We start from the raw sequence: 15,276 nt of genomic DNA on the forward strand, positions 1-15,276 counted from the left end.
TGCATAGCATGTTCCGGTTACTTCTAAGTTCTGCTTGTGCGTGTATTGCTGTCATATCATCGTATCCCCTCGGGAGTATCTTTAGTTTTCTCTCTTTCCATGACTATATTGTTAGGTCTCTGTAAGAATTTCCAGTCGATGCTCACTTCCTCGGTAGGCTGAACCATTTCCAGGGTAGAGCCCGCTATCCAAAAAAGAACACTGAAAAAGGGTGTACTTAGATCCCTAGGCTTTTTATAATATCCTTCGCTTCTGTACTGCTCTTCAGCTTTACATCTACAAGCGGAGCTACAACTGACTGAGGCAGACAGCCGCAAAATTAACGCTCCGTCCCCGTATGAATTCTAAATGCATCAAGTAAAGGGCTTGGGTCGAAAAGAAATCAAGTCATTTAGCTGTGGCAGCCTTTCGGTGCCTAACTGGCATGCCAACAAAAAGAGGCTTAAGGGCTGGGATATTGCCAGTTTGCCCAAGCCTCAACAGGAGCGATCGAGACGCGGAGGTTGGGTTCCGGATCTTCCAGTCCGTAAGCTTGCACCTTCACCATTGAGCTATCTTGACCTTGGGTCGTTGACTTAAGCATGGGTCAAACCGGCTACCAAAAATGCACGTATTTTCTATAGAGGAAAAATGTCGGTAGCTCAGGTAGCGTAGATGGGGGTTGGATTGTTCGCTGAGCTTGGCAGTTTGGTTGCAAACGTTTCGTCACCAATCGGGATGACACTATCGGTGCGTTGTCAGGGTGCGTAATGGTGCGCAGCGATGGGTCGGTGGTTGTGCCAACCACACACAAGTCAACGACCAGAAGCACGTGTGAAGTAGAGGTCTTAAATTTGTTAGACTCGGGCACTCGAGTGATTCCGCAATCCAAATGGACGATTTTCGACCATCAGGTCTGCGAATTTCGTATTTGTCTGTGGTGCCTTCTGGAACAAAAGTGCCGGAACGGGTCAGCATACCAGCCTAAAGTCTACTTTGGAGCGAATGTTTGTGCCTTACAACTTGGAAACTGCATATTTGTCCAGTCATGGATGACATGTCCCTAAGGGCTTTGTGTAGGACATGTTAGCGGGTGTATTGCGGCCTTAATAAGGTGGGAACTTTTGCGTAGTGAGCAGAGGTACAGAAGCTGACGAGCAGTATGTGCGCTCGCAGCGTTGGTCAGCCAGTAGATGTCACTGTGGGGGTTCACAACGGTTGGCCGGATGCGAAACTGCATTACGGACTTGCTATAGTGTAAACCATTTCCGTGATCAATCCTGCCTGGCCTTAGCAATGGCGCCTCTACAAGGTATCTTCTAAGCAACCATCCCCTCAGTGGTTCTTTTTTTTCAGTTCATCGCGTGAAAATCTTGTTTGCTTCTATGGTGTGATTTCTCAGCTCTCTGGTAACTGGCTGTAGGATACACTTATCCCGCAGTGACTACACGGGTTGTTTTCCTAAAATAAGGTGGACGTGAATGAACTGACCACCCGCCGGTTCATGACAACGCGACGTCTATCCCTCTCAGTAGTGACGGTTTTTTATGGTGTCCGTTAGCATTCGCTGCAGAGGGGACTTGATGGAGTGAGTGTTAATGTAAGGGACATCGTACAACATTCAGAATGGTCTATTTACCGTTGCAGATGCTTGTGTTTAACCATCCATTTAATGTCATAAACCGGAGATGGCCACATCGTGAAGAAGAGTGAAAGTTGTTCAGCTGTAAAGCCCTTTCGGCGTTTAGCTTCCAAAGCACCCGAAGGAAGCACGACGGCTGGGATATTTCCAGGCTGCCCAAGTCCAGAGGGGAAAAGTCGAGCCGTGAACCTTCCGGTTAGTAAATTCGCGCTCTAACCACTGAACTCTCTCGCTCACAACGTGAGCTGTCATCTACTGAGATGTATTGGATCTAACCAATCGGACTGCTGGCTACTCATCGAACCCTCCCTGAGGACTTGATTGGAACCGGGCCGTTGGTCTAGTGTCTGGCCAGATGTCTATACAGGTTATCTGGAGTGGACAATTTTGGAACTGACTATTTTACAGAGAAGTAGATTACAGCCTGATTACAACCCTCTCTAATAGGGTGATCAGGATGTGTCTCCAGAAGAGTAATTTAGTCGAAAATGGGTGTCTTACTACATTTATTGTGTTACAAACTCAGAATAACTCGTGGTTTAGGCTGTTCCCCGAAAATGTATGGTAACATAACATGAGCCTGAGAAACCTCTCTTCAGCCAACCACCAGCTTTCTAATTGAAGGTGAATTTGGGTTTCGATTATCCAGTTATCAATGCTGCTAGCAATGATCGACCGACCCCGAGTGCCGTGGAGCCAATCAGATAGTCGACCAACAGCGAACAAACGTATATGAACATCCAACGAAATATGCAAAGAGCGGCGCATTTTGTTTGTGATATACTAGGAACTCAGTGCTCCTCGCCCTTTTAGCATAGATAGACTTAAGTTACGGGACGAGATCCATTTAAAAAACCAGTTCTCACACTACTAAGAACTCATTTTTTGCATCAATAAGCTAAGATGCCGATGGAATGAAGCAATTTCCTCCCGATCGAGTTCTGGAAAGGCACAACGCTGTATCCCTTAAATCGCTCAGGACGTCTTCTAGACGTTCTTATGCTTACGAAAACAGCTGTTAATCAACCGTCACGAAGAGACTGGACCTTACCGTGGTGTGACAGTTTGCGCACCTCAGCGATCCATTGAGCTATACTGAAGAGTGTCCCGCGACACTCACAGAGTCTCTCATACCAGGTTGGTCAATGGTTAGAGGTCTGACGAACACAGTCTCCTGGCCCTCCAGTTTGGGGGTTGGAACATGTGGCGACTTGTTCCGTAGAAATGGTAATGCATTTGCATTTCCCGCCAAACACCGCTGCCTTGCGGTTAGGCTTTTGAGCCAAAGGCTTTGGTTGAGGACCGTAGTCGTCCTCCTGAGAGGTGTGGGCGCCCGTTGATGATGATGATGACTGTTAATCAACCCCAGACCAGCTTCTTATTGGATATCGTAAATCCATTTCCATCTCGGAGTTTACCTAGCCTCTGTTGCTCCTTTTCGTGCACTAACTCACTTAAAAATTGTTTTGTCCTACCCGATTTTGCTTATATTGGTTTTTCAGCTTTCTGTCACCTGATTAAAATTTGCTCCACTCTAATGCACGCGGCGTGAACTTAATTCAGATGGTCATGACTCTGCTTTCTTAAACTTCCCTATACATTTCACATGACCTTTTGAAATGCTGTAAGTATGCCAAGTTTGATTAAATTGCATATAAAGTCACAAGACTAACAGCCGAAATATGATCGAAATGCCTCTGCGCAAGGTGTCTGTCCTTTTTCAATTCGGTGTTTTGATTTTTCCACCGCCACCCACGGGGACTCGGAGCTCCCTAGAACCCAACATGATGCAATTTCGCGTTCCTTAAAGGGCCGACGAACCTTCTGATTTCCACCATCAGTTTTCTCAGTATATTAATTGACTATACTATCAGACAGTCTATGTCGTAACCCACCTTATTAGTGGGCTCTTTTTGGCATTGATCAAACGTTAGCACTATCATGTTGCAAGCTACACCGGTAGGTTAGGATTAAGCAACGCACAATAGCTCAGAAGTTCTCATTCATCTTCATTTCCTAAAAGTAGTCTTCATGCTCATTTCAAATGTTTTAATGAGCTGGACAACGGGAGCTGACAGTTTCACCATATTGCGTTAGCAGCTCTGAATCACAAAATGCAAGAACACTCAATACCTGCAATGAAAATGGGACGTGCTGTCTTATCGTCTTGGCGGCCACCATAAAACGTCCAAACACAAATGAAGTTGTATTGTCTCAACGCAGAAGACATTTAGGACGCTTATTGGTTACCGTGGCACAAGAAAACAGCCCAGTAGGGGAGCTCTATGACAGAGGTGTGTTGACAAACGCATGATGGCATCCCAAAAAGTTCATACGTCTTCCGTTCAAACAGATACATTTGCCACGCTCAAAGGAACTGCTTACCTGGCGCTTCTCAAACCACACCTGGTGTTTTGCGTAGCTGGTGGATTTGGGTTTAATTCTGATCCTTGGTCCAACAGGCCATTGACGAATTCATATGATATAGCTTGTGATGGAAAGCCAGCTTGTGCAAATTGATCAGTGTGTACCCAATCCTTGGTTAGCAGCCCAACAGTGTCAATCAGAGAGTTACCCGATCGATTTCTTTATTCCCGGCTGCGAATCAATGACCTTGTGTGACGAACATTTTCACATGTAAGTTTTCTATTTGAAGGTGATTGATTTCCTCATTTCTTTTTCCGTGTATACGACCAGCGGATACTTTCTCAGGCCACATTTAGAATTGCCCCACAAATGAAGGTCCGAAGTTCCCAAGGACTCGACATATTAGCGGACCTGGGGTAACAATGAAATTTTTACCTATGCCAATTGTTTCTGATATTGCTTCCTCCGATGTTTTTGCACTGTCCGTAAATTTATGATTGCGGAAAACCAGATACGTCCAAGTTTGTGGTAAACCAAGCAAAAATGTGACTTTTAAGCATCTGCGACAAAACAGTTTGCACCCTTTCAGTAACTTTATAAGGTAACTACGGGAATTCCCATCCGCGTGGCTGAACTAGTCCACTGTAAGATGAAGGCACAGTTTTGTGCCAAGGAAGGTGGATTGCAATCTACCCGAGTCACCTGGTCATGTGATATTATACTAGATTAGCCAATACGCACTGCATTTGAATGAAATTCAGTTAGGAAAGTCGACGCAAAATCCGCAGAAATACCGGAGAAATGGTAGATTACTTAAGTCAGCTACATTTGGCGGTCATAAGGCTTGTCGACTCTTTCCGGAGGTAGGTTTGACTGATAGGTTGTTGATCTGTGGAAATATGTTTTACGTCTTATCCAAAAACCGATTTGTGAAATTATGAAAATATGGAGATTTCCCAAACTGTTCAGTACATCGGTCAGAAAACGACCGCTCACAGTAACAGACACTTGACTCTGATTTTTCATGTTCCTTGAAAGAGATCTCGCTTATAGTTTTCCGTCTGCCTTGAAACCCAGTCAACTTGGTTTGGAAAACAACCGTCAGTGACAAACCAACAGCATTCTGTGCGACTGTCACTGAATCAGTTCGCCGAATGTGTGAACAGCGTCTTATGGGGGAAAAGGGTTAGATCGAATAAATTTCCGCTAATTCTACCCGCTGTCATGTTCATCTCGAGGTGAACGCATCTGCAATAGATAAATTGACCGGTTCAAGTAATTGGGAACATTTAATCAGTCGATGATTCGAACAGTTCTACGCGTCCAGACTGAGTCAGCTCATTGTACTATTGGTCGCCTTGTGAAGCTTAGAGACCACGATTACCTGGTTTTCTCTAAGTGTTCCACCATTGGAATTCATCAGATATACCTCTCGTTAGTTGACTTTGTGTGTACAGATGATGGTGGTGCTACAAGAGTGTTCGTTGGCGGGGTTCGGAAGACATTATTGCTCAGTTTACAAAGCAGTCTTGCTCGTTTATGTATTTTGTCTTGTTAACCCGGTGGTGACTGATGTGCCCAACATCTGTTTAGACGTGGTTTTCAGATGCCGTTCGAATTAGCCAAGGCCAGCAAAAACAAGAGCTCAGTTTTCTTCTGCGTCGGTGATGAGAGTGGTCTGGCTGATCAGCCGGTAGAGGGATGATTGTAATGGAACCAATGCAGCCCGGTCAGTTCATCAGTTTAGGTTCACTGTTATGATCTTTACTGATCGACTTGGCTTATCCTATCCGTTAAGTAAGCGTTTGACGATCACCAAGTATTCTAGAAAATCTATATCACCCAGAAGGCACCCAGAGTTCTGTGGTTTCTCTGATGAACGTATTTATGAAAACCATTCGGAATGGCATTGTTAGTAAGTACAGACAAATCCAGTTTTTAGGTTTATGTCAACCATGAGAAACGGACGAAGCAGTTGGAAATTTGTTAGCTTTTATGGTGAGTAGATGAACTAACACAATGCAGGTCTAATTATATGTTCTCAGGGGAGCGAGGTGGCTCAAGTGTTTAGAGCGCGAATTTACTGACTGGAAGGTTCGTAGGTCGAACCCGACTTCTGCCTCTCGACTTCCCCTGTCTAAGGGTTGGGCAACCTGGCACTATCCCAGCTCTTCGAGTGACATGTCAGCTAGGCACTGAAGGGGTGCTACAGCTGAACGATTATTATTATATGTTCTCAGTACAAAAAAGCTGTTCTGTTCACTGCATGCACCCTATTTATGGGGTAGCACCATTGATGTGCTCATTGGTAAATGTTACCAATCCAGTTTCGTCGTCTACACGGTAACAATAACCGATATCGATTTCAAGAACATAAACCGAATGGCACCGGATGGTTCTAGGTAACCGCCATGGGAAAAGTATGATGCGATACTTGTACGGACGTTTCAGAACAAATGAACAAAATTCGCTGGGCAACTTGAGTACCCAGCCCATCCTTTGTATTACATTCCGCAACGCTGAAGCCTGGGATCACACATTACTGGGCGTATCACTGATCCCTATCAGACTCACCCAGCTTCTCAGACTTTCTACCGGAATGTAGCGGTGCTACATGGGCCACTACATCAGTGGTAAACGTACCCTGCTTGTGTCAGTTGTAGATTCTTATGTATAAGCTGTGGCATGTCTATATAGTGTGTGATTCATTTAATATGACCCCGCGTTCCAGCCTTAACTGATCGGTAGAATGGCTACTTGAAGAACTTATCTAGTGATAATGAGCCAGCCAATCACTAATAGTACCAGGCCTATCCTAATTAAACCGGCTGTTACGATAGTTACGCCAACCACCTTGTTGGGTTTTGATACCCAAACTTCGTCACTTTTCGAAATTAATCTACCGAATAGCCTAGCCATGGTTTACTCCATTTTGGAGCCTTTCGCCTGTTCCATAGATCAGTCTCAGGGAAGAAAGAATACCATGAGACAACGTGAAACTGATTATGCCACCAGATTACTTTGCTCAACTCGCAGGCCAGGCAGGAGACTATTAGTTTTATTCTGAGACGCAAGGATCTGCCTGCCGAATCATATCAACGAAGCCCCAATGTATTTTCATAAAGGGAACTACTCACAAGGTTGCCGAAAACTCTTCAACAGCCCACGACCGGTTTTGCCCTTCTTGGGGCTCATCAGGTAGGTGTAGTTACCGAGTTTCCGTCAACTTTATGTCCTACCTGAACCCAAATTGGACTGCTTCCGAGGCGGCCTGTGTGCAGCACATTCATTTGTAGAATAGCGTAAACGAGAGATTCAGTTGAGTCTCTCGTGAAAACCAAATTGATCTGCAAGTGAGTGTATTTCTCGAGAAATGGTCCAATTTGGGTTCGAGTAGAACATAAGGTTAACGGAAACACAGGGACTGTGCCTACCTGACGAGCCCCAAGAAGGGCGAAATCGGTCGTCGAAGAGTTTTCGGCAACCTTGTGGGTAGCCTCTGGTGAAAAATAAATTGATTTGCAAATGAGTGTATTTCTCGAAGCCCCAATGTAATTAATATGGTGAACTATTTTGCGCAAATTAATGTGTGGAACAGCATGCGAGCACTTCAACCCGTTTAAACCGAAGGAGAAAGTCATACTTAAGCCGGCGGTATTCATCACGCATAGATTATGGCTGCCAGGCAAGGTGGGGAGGAGTAGAAACATAAGTGCTCTAGCAGCAAGGTCGAACTCACGTGGCTAATAAGGATGGAATACAACAGAGTATGATCAGCATCATTAACCTCATACTAATAGTTTCAACATCAAGTGTATGCTGAGCGCGATGCTCTATGTAGATGATAGTGTTCGATTTCAGTTTGATTTCTACGTTGCGCTTTCCACTGCCGCGTACTGTGTTCTTGTAAACTTGGGACTTATTCTGCAAAACATTCGTGGATTTAAGGAGATCTTCTATGCATGCGTACTACGACACTTTAAGGTAAGAGTACTTTAGGCAGCCATAGGTCGGAGTTTGGCCAAGCCAATTTTGACTACATACAGTAGACTGCGACCTCTTTAGATGCGATAGATGGCAGACTCGAGTGCCTCTTGAGGATAGCTGACCCAATGTTCTTAACAGTGCGTATATTGCGCACTTCGTCAGGAAATAGTGTCCTTTGTTTATCCATCCGGTAGGCTATCTATGATCAATCCAATCCCTTTTTATGCAAATTCATTTTTGAGAGTTGTGAATTCCAAAACGATGCTTCAGTGTCTAAAATTTCTGGTTTCATGGTGTAGCGAAGAACCTCAAAATCCTAATGTACTTGAATCGTGTCAGTCATAACATCCAGCCATACTGTTTTCCACAAAAACATCCTGTTTTCATTTGACGCTGAAAACATAACACTTAGAAGCTGTTCCTCTCTCTTAATCCCCCTAATTAAGCACTTGATGGAAGAAGAAAAGAATTATAAGACGTTTGCCGCGCTTTATCCATCACATACTGGTCAGTTACACATCTTAGCGAACGGCCGCTCTCTGATCATAACAGTTGTGAGATGGTGCGTAGTAAATTAGGGACGGTTAGCTACTCTGATTCACTTGTCATGTGATGCTTCTGCGCACGCGCGTCCGTGACAGGACTTAGCGTACGTGCAGAAGCTCAACAAGTCTTCGTTGTTTGAAGAGTACATTGCGTGGTTGGTCGGTCTTTAAGTACACCACACAGTTGTCCCCTCATTCAGGCTACCTGATACGACTCATGATAACCATTGCTGAGGCACTTCGTTTTCTCTCCCACCGTTTCTCTTTCATTCTTGCTCCAGATCTGAGGCCGGTAGTTTTATTCGACGAGTTTCCTGTCACATGCAACAGAGAAAAAATAACCTCAACGCTGAAAGTTTCGATCGATAGTTCAGATGACGTTACGCTATGCGATTGAATATCTGGAGCATTTAATCCTGTTGGAGCGAGTAACTACACCAGACTGACGAAAGCTGTTGAGGCCATTGGTGTGCGATTCAAAGAATACATCAAAAACAGTTCATATTAGTTATTTTTTCTAAAAGGATGAGATGTGAGTGATAGTTGAGCATTCTCGTTGGTTGATACCTTATTTGGAAAAATTGCTTTGCTCATATTTCGAAAAATGGCGTCACAAGGTAGCTTCATTATTACGGCGGTGCCCGGGAAGCACGCCCCAAACTGAGCATAAAGTGAGACATCAAGCACTGCTGACTTTATGGATCATAATCGACACCACATCAGTGTTTGAGACTGATGCTTCGCTGCCGTACAGCCATTAATTATTTGAAAGCTACATTTTAAGGAGGAGTATAAAAGAGGATACAGAAGGCAGGTCTTCCACAACCATTGTTAGCTGCCTACACCTATAAGCACTCATTCAGAAAAAGTGACAACAAGAACTCCATGAAAATTGGTTAGCAGCCAATTGTCCAACTTTGGGGATCAAGTCTTCTCACTCTTCCCATTGTTCTTGGTCTGCCGGTGAAACTTATTGGTGTCGATTTTTTTCGGTCTTGAGATGAAAGTTCCATAGCGGCGAATCACATGTAGAACCGTAGCCACCTAGCCTATTTGTGGTTTTAAGCTACTGTCAAATTGTGAGTAGTGCATTGTTTCGAAGCCGTACCAGGAATCCGGGACTTGTGTTCTTTTGAAGATACGTGTAACACTCGGATAGCCTTACGAGGATCTGAGCTCAGTTAAAACAACAAAGTTTCACCTTGGAAAATCCCTTAGAATTTCCTCCTGCTTTTTTGATAAGATTGTTTCCCGACGTGGCCATCCCCTATGGAATGAACGAAAGCAATAAGTATAGTGCTGCTCTCCAAGAAAGCACTTTCGCAAACGGTGTGCTTCCTTGAAGAGGACACAGTCATCCGATCCCACAGCTGTTTGCATTACAGGATGTAATCTATCACTTCCCCAGAGCGGCGGTTCCAAGAACAGCATGACCTTCTCTTATTCACTGTGCACACATCAACTTCTAGTGGATTTAATGGAGTCTGACTGTATTGGAGTGACATACTGGACGTACGATTGGTCGTGCCCTACTGTATGGTACACTCCAGTACACGACTGGATTCCACTCCATGAGGTGACGGTCAGTGGTCAGCGTTAGTCACGTTTACTGACGCCCATCAAATCTTCCTGACGTACAGTGTCATGAAATTGAAATGCCACTGAGGTTTTTCTAAAATGACTAGAACGATGGTAACAAATTTTTGTACATTTTCAGACACACCTATATCATTGTTTAATTTCCTCACTGATGGTGTGGACTTTTATCCTCATTTTCTGCACCCTGTGCCTCAAGTGAACCAGAGGCCATTTCTACTCTAAGAAAAAGCCGAGTAATCGAATCGAAAAGCGAGGAACATACTGGCTCCATAGTTGACGGCTTTTGCCCCCGAACAGTGCATGAGCGCACCCTACAGAAAGCAAGAGGAATCAGCGTGAATGCATCTGGGACCACCATGATCGAGATCTGTGAATAGACTTTGAAAAAATGCATGAAAGGTGTGGATTGCTGCATAAAGTACGCCAGTGGATGTTTGGCATAAGACCTCTTGTTTTCAACGTGAAAAGTCTCCAGATTCCAAATGCAGCCATGGCTGAACTTTTAGTGCACTTGTCCAGACTGTGTGTGAAGGCTACGGAACGATATCCGTTCACGATCTTGGCAAAATGGGAGTTTGTTTCAGAGTTACCCGCCCCAGGCGTCTCGTTCGCATAGCGGATATTTACGAAGGAATAAAAAAAACCAAAACGTCAAATAACTGCAGAGATAATGCACGCTTTTGCTGCAAGTGATTTTTCAGAGTTATTGGAGGAAAAATGCAGACAATCAAGTGCTTCAAATATCTTGACACCGATTAAATTGACGTGGAATGTGAAGCAGACAGTGATACAGATTATCGTAGCCTAAACAGTAGTAGCGTAAATTAGAACACAGATACTGTTATTTTGGTAGTGAACATGTGGCAAATCTGGTCGAATCAGCTCAAATTCCAGTTCATGCGTCCTAGTGACACATCCTGAACACTCGTCGATGAGGGGATCATCCGGTCTACTATACGAGCCTATAGGAGTGACGTTTTGGGATTTAGAGTAAGGGTTGGTTTTAGCTGTATGGGGTGACTGAAAAGGGTTGTAAATTATATTTTTTTCCGTTGTGCTAATTTCACCAAATTTAAGCCACTTTTTCACCCAAATGATTTCGGGAGAAGGCTTTACTTAACGTCGTAAGTAAATGCGCTACCAGGCTCAGCATTCCACATGGTGACAGGTAACAAAAATCGCCGTCCACAGGGATACAGCATATTTGCGGAAATCCTGCCTTTCATCAGCGTATTCGAGGTTGAGCGTAAATCTGGGTTTCCAAGTTTTCTTTATGACAGATGGCGTCAGCTGAGTTGGTAAGGTTGAAAACCTTCATTCAGCAGAGTCTAAAATGAAGGTAATCCGGCATCAAACGTGATAGGACCAAGCGGGTGCCTACGCCGAATGCTTTCAGCAATTTCCGCTCTTTCGTCTACTTCACCTCTTCCTTGAGATGGACATTATCCAATCAAGGTCTAGTCAGCTATTGGTGAAAGGAAGAAGGCCTTCGCCGTGGAGTCGTTTATTAGAAAACACCAACTGAACAGTTACAGACTGTTGAACAGGGGAGCAAACTCTCATATGCATCTTATTTATGAAAACTGTGTATCCGTCGTCTTCTGGAAAATGTCTTTCTGAACTTTTCTGGATATTAATTGACTGTTGCTTAAATCCAAGCAAATGCTACAAAGCGGCTCCACAAATTCCGTGATAGATCCCACGTTTCAGGAGACGCGAAGCGGATTTACGAAAAAACGTACTACTCTCATGCCTCATCAGTGGTATCCACCGTTAAAATGGCAGTTGAACCTCTGATGCAGAAGATGTCAGACCCACTTTTCACTCAATCATGATGAATGACAGTTTTTGCTTTTTGTAAGCCAGTAATACCACACATACTTGCTTCAATACTGCCAGTACCGAGTGCAGCGATGTGAACACCGTTTATAAGTAAAAAGTTAGAATAGTGCTGCTAAGTGTGTGCACCTCCATGGAGAGCGTGGCTCCGGCCGGTCTTGAAGATACACAATCTCTGGGGCACGCAGGGGCATTGTTACTGAGCTCCCAACTTACGCTATTTCCCATTTTTACTGGAAATGTTGGTGACTTTCTCACCTCAGGCAACGGATACCCAACAACACAACAGGTCGGTTCCAAACACACTCCTAATAGAACGCGCCAATAATTTTAGTTCTTTGTAACAATGTATAGTGTATACTCGCTAACCATGTTCATCAGTTTTCCTAAACTCGATAGCACTGAATACGTGTCTGTTGTATGGGTTATGTTCTCACTGTTCTCCAGTCTATTTCATGCCACGAATTACCCATTTTTAGCCATTTTTACCCATTTTTAGTAATAAGTGGTTGTCGAAGGACAGGTTGTAGCGGCGTGCTTCAAGCACTGTCTTCAATCACCGATACCAAAGTTTTCTATGAAGTGGTTTATCTTCCTCTTATGGAAGACGTACCCACCCAAACACCTGCCTCACGGGTTTTGTTGGAATCGTGAAGCTTGAAACTTCTCATGTTCAGTCTTCGCTGCACCGGACAGGTACAAAGAAAGTTACAGAGATCAGGTTCGGCAGCGCGTGCTGGAGCGTGTTAATGAACTGCAATGCATGTGGTGATCGGATTGCGAATGATCCAGTCGTTGATCAGATTTTTCACCTTGATAAACGAGATACCGCATAAGTAACTGAGCTCACCAAGGTACGGCTTCTTTAAACAGCAGATATAGTTGCGGTGCAATGAACTGATGACTTTGATGTGTGCACATTGGTCATTCTATGCGAAATTTAAGCGTTCGGTGACCATCCGTGAGTCTAACGAGCGGTCAGCTATCCTTCCCATTGAGTCTTAAGACGAAAATAACCGTAACCCGTTTGCACGGTATGTGTCTTCGCATGGTACTATAGTAGATCTCAACACGTTTCTTGAACAAAGCATGTTTTCCATGGAGACCGTGCGTATAGTACCACAATTGGGGCATAACATTTATCCATTCAGAAACAAGGTGACTTCGGGTTCAACAAGAATGATGATCAGAGGTGAGGATCACATTTCACCGAATATGAAACCATGGGGTTCTGCTTCGCTGGAAATGTAAGTGAATGTCGTGGAAAAGTTTGAAACAGACAAAGCTTTTGGAGATATCTTAAATTAGTTCGTAGGCTGTGAAATGCTAAACGCAAACTCCATCATGGGTTTTTTTTTCGATTTCCTGTCGCCAAAGAACTTCAGCTTCACAATATCTGCCATCGGTGGTTTTTCTAGCCGTTAGGCTCGTCTGTAACTTTATTGACGGGGGGGAGTATCTCCCTGTGATGAGTGAATTGAATTGCGGTGAAATGACTGAAGATCTGAACTCAAACCACTAAAACGCAATCGATTTCTCGGTCTACCTATATTTGAAGACTTCACGCAGCAAGGAAACAATCTCCTGTTTTGTCTGCGTGATGGATTATCTTGCGGTAAGACCCTGGTGTTGGTGTGAAAATTTGAGGAGAAAATATTGACAGCGGACATCGCGCCCAACGATTGATATCTTAATTGATTCACTTTTTGACTACTGGAATGTTGTAAGTAGTTCATAATGAGTATCTGACATTCTGGTATCAGCTGCTGTCCTCAAAACCACGCCTCAAAATGCAGAGCACCCTCGCTCCAGTGGCATCTTGATGTATGGCTGAAGCGATTTTCGTCAGTTCTTTGCGAAAACAAGGCTTCACGTGGTTGACTTCAAGATCATCAAGAAGCAATACGAGATAATTCACACGCGCAGCAGGCTTTATTGAATTGTTTTCTTTAAATGTATTCTAGTAATGATACCAAAAAATACATCTCTAAGCAAAAATTTGCGCATGGTTATTCAAGACATTTTGAACACTTCGCCCCAACATTACGGATATCTGTTTGGTGAGAGCTATCGGTATACCTACGGTAAGACATTTTTGCCTCAGCTGATCGATTACCCTTTACTGGCACTGCTGACAAGTTTTAATTCATAAGGTCGTGCTCTCTCCTCTGAGTTTGAGTCGACAAGTGGACTTTCAGGCCCTTATCTGGTGCCTGTTATCACTTTTATTTCTTAAGACTGTATAGCACATGCGAGTTCTCAAATTAATTTGTAGGAGCTCATTGGGACTGACCATCTTTATGACTGTCTAGTTTGTCGACTTGAATTTACTGAGCCTACCAACCGTTTCCATCGCAAGTCTATTTTCTAAATTAAATCTCTAAATTTAAACATTTGCTGCACAGGTTGCTTTGATCTATTGTGGATGCACTACCTGGTGTCAGAGACCATATAAAGTACTAGAATTGTTCTCCGTTCGGTGAAGAACCAAAGCATAGTATAATGAAACAAAAAGCCGTTAAAAATGTTGGTCGCTGTTTGCTATGAACCCCTCTTCATTAGTTCTAGTTACTATCAACTTGTGTGTATCTACAAATCTCTCCAGCTAACCACTTGGTTCGGGTTATCTCAGAGTAAGATGGCCACTGCTGAATGTGATTCGTCCCACAAAAATTGGATGGAAAATGTAGTTATAGGTTTGTGGTGGCCTACAATTATGGAAAGACAAACCAGTCTGATCTTCTATCAAGCTTTTTAAGCGATGATGACGACCTGCTCTTGCTTACTTGGAATATTTCAAGCTAAAATGTGAATGGTTCCGTTGAGATTTGAGGGCGGTCATTGATTGATGAGTGACCTCTACCCTGACCCCTTAGCGAAGGGGAAAAGTAGGTGATGATGACATGGTAGGTGATGCTCGTGGTTGTGGGGTAAACAAGACAATAGACAGTCTATGTGGATGTACTAGTAAATTTACTTCCAGGGGTATGCAGACAGGAGGGTAGCCGCTACAGCCGTCATGATCATAGCGCTTCAAAAACTGCGATGGTTTATCTCTTCGGAATTCACGGGTTCAGATCACTCAAACCGCGTGACAATTCCTGTCCCACTTGCAACTTCAGCCGACAACACGTACACTGCAACTTCCCATCCATTTTTGTTTACGCAGCTATCATTTGCGTCACACGCCAGGCTTACGCAATTCAAGCACATCAGGACAAGTTGTATTCATGTTCGCGCAAGCATCAAACACGAAGGGACACCCCTCTCTTCACACTGCACACAATAAATAGGCATACAACTCGGCCCAACACACAC

The 15,276-nt window shown here is 44.0% G+C and overlaps 1 protein-coding gene across 1 annotated transcript; it reads right to left on the reverse strand.

Moving 5' to 3' along the window:
• Positions 1 to 56: 56 nt before the first annotated feature.
• T265_01169 (hypothetical protein) lies at positions 57 to 15,113 on the reverse strand (the record flags this gene model as incomplete). Its single annotated transcript, XM_009165130.1, has 2 exons — positions 57 to 184; positions 15,047 to 15,113. 2 exons carry the CDS (start codon positions 15,111 to 15,113, stop codon positions 57 to 59), a joined length of 195 nt encoding a protein of 64 aa, XP_009163394.1.
• Between the last annotated feature and the right edge of the window lie 163 nt (positions 15,114 to 15,276).

Source organism: Opisthorchis viverrini (assembly GCF_000715545.1).
Source record: "Opisthorchis viverrini unplaced genomic scaffold opera_v5_12, whole genome shotgun sequence".
Lineage (NCBI taxonomy): Eukaryota > Metazoa > Platyhelminthes > Trematoda > Opisthorchiida > Opisthorchiidae > Opisthorchis > Opisthorchis viverrini.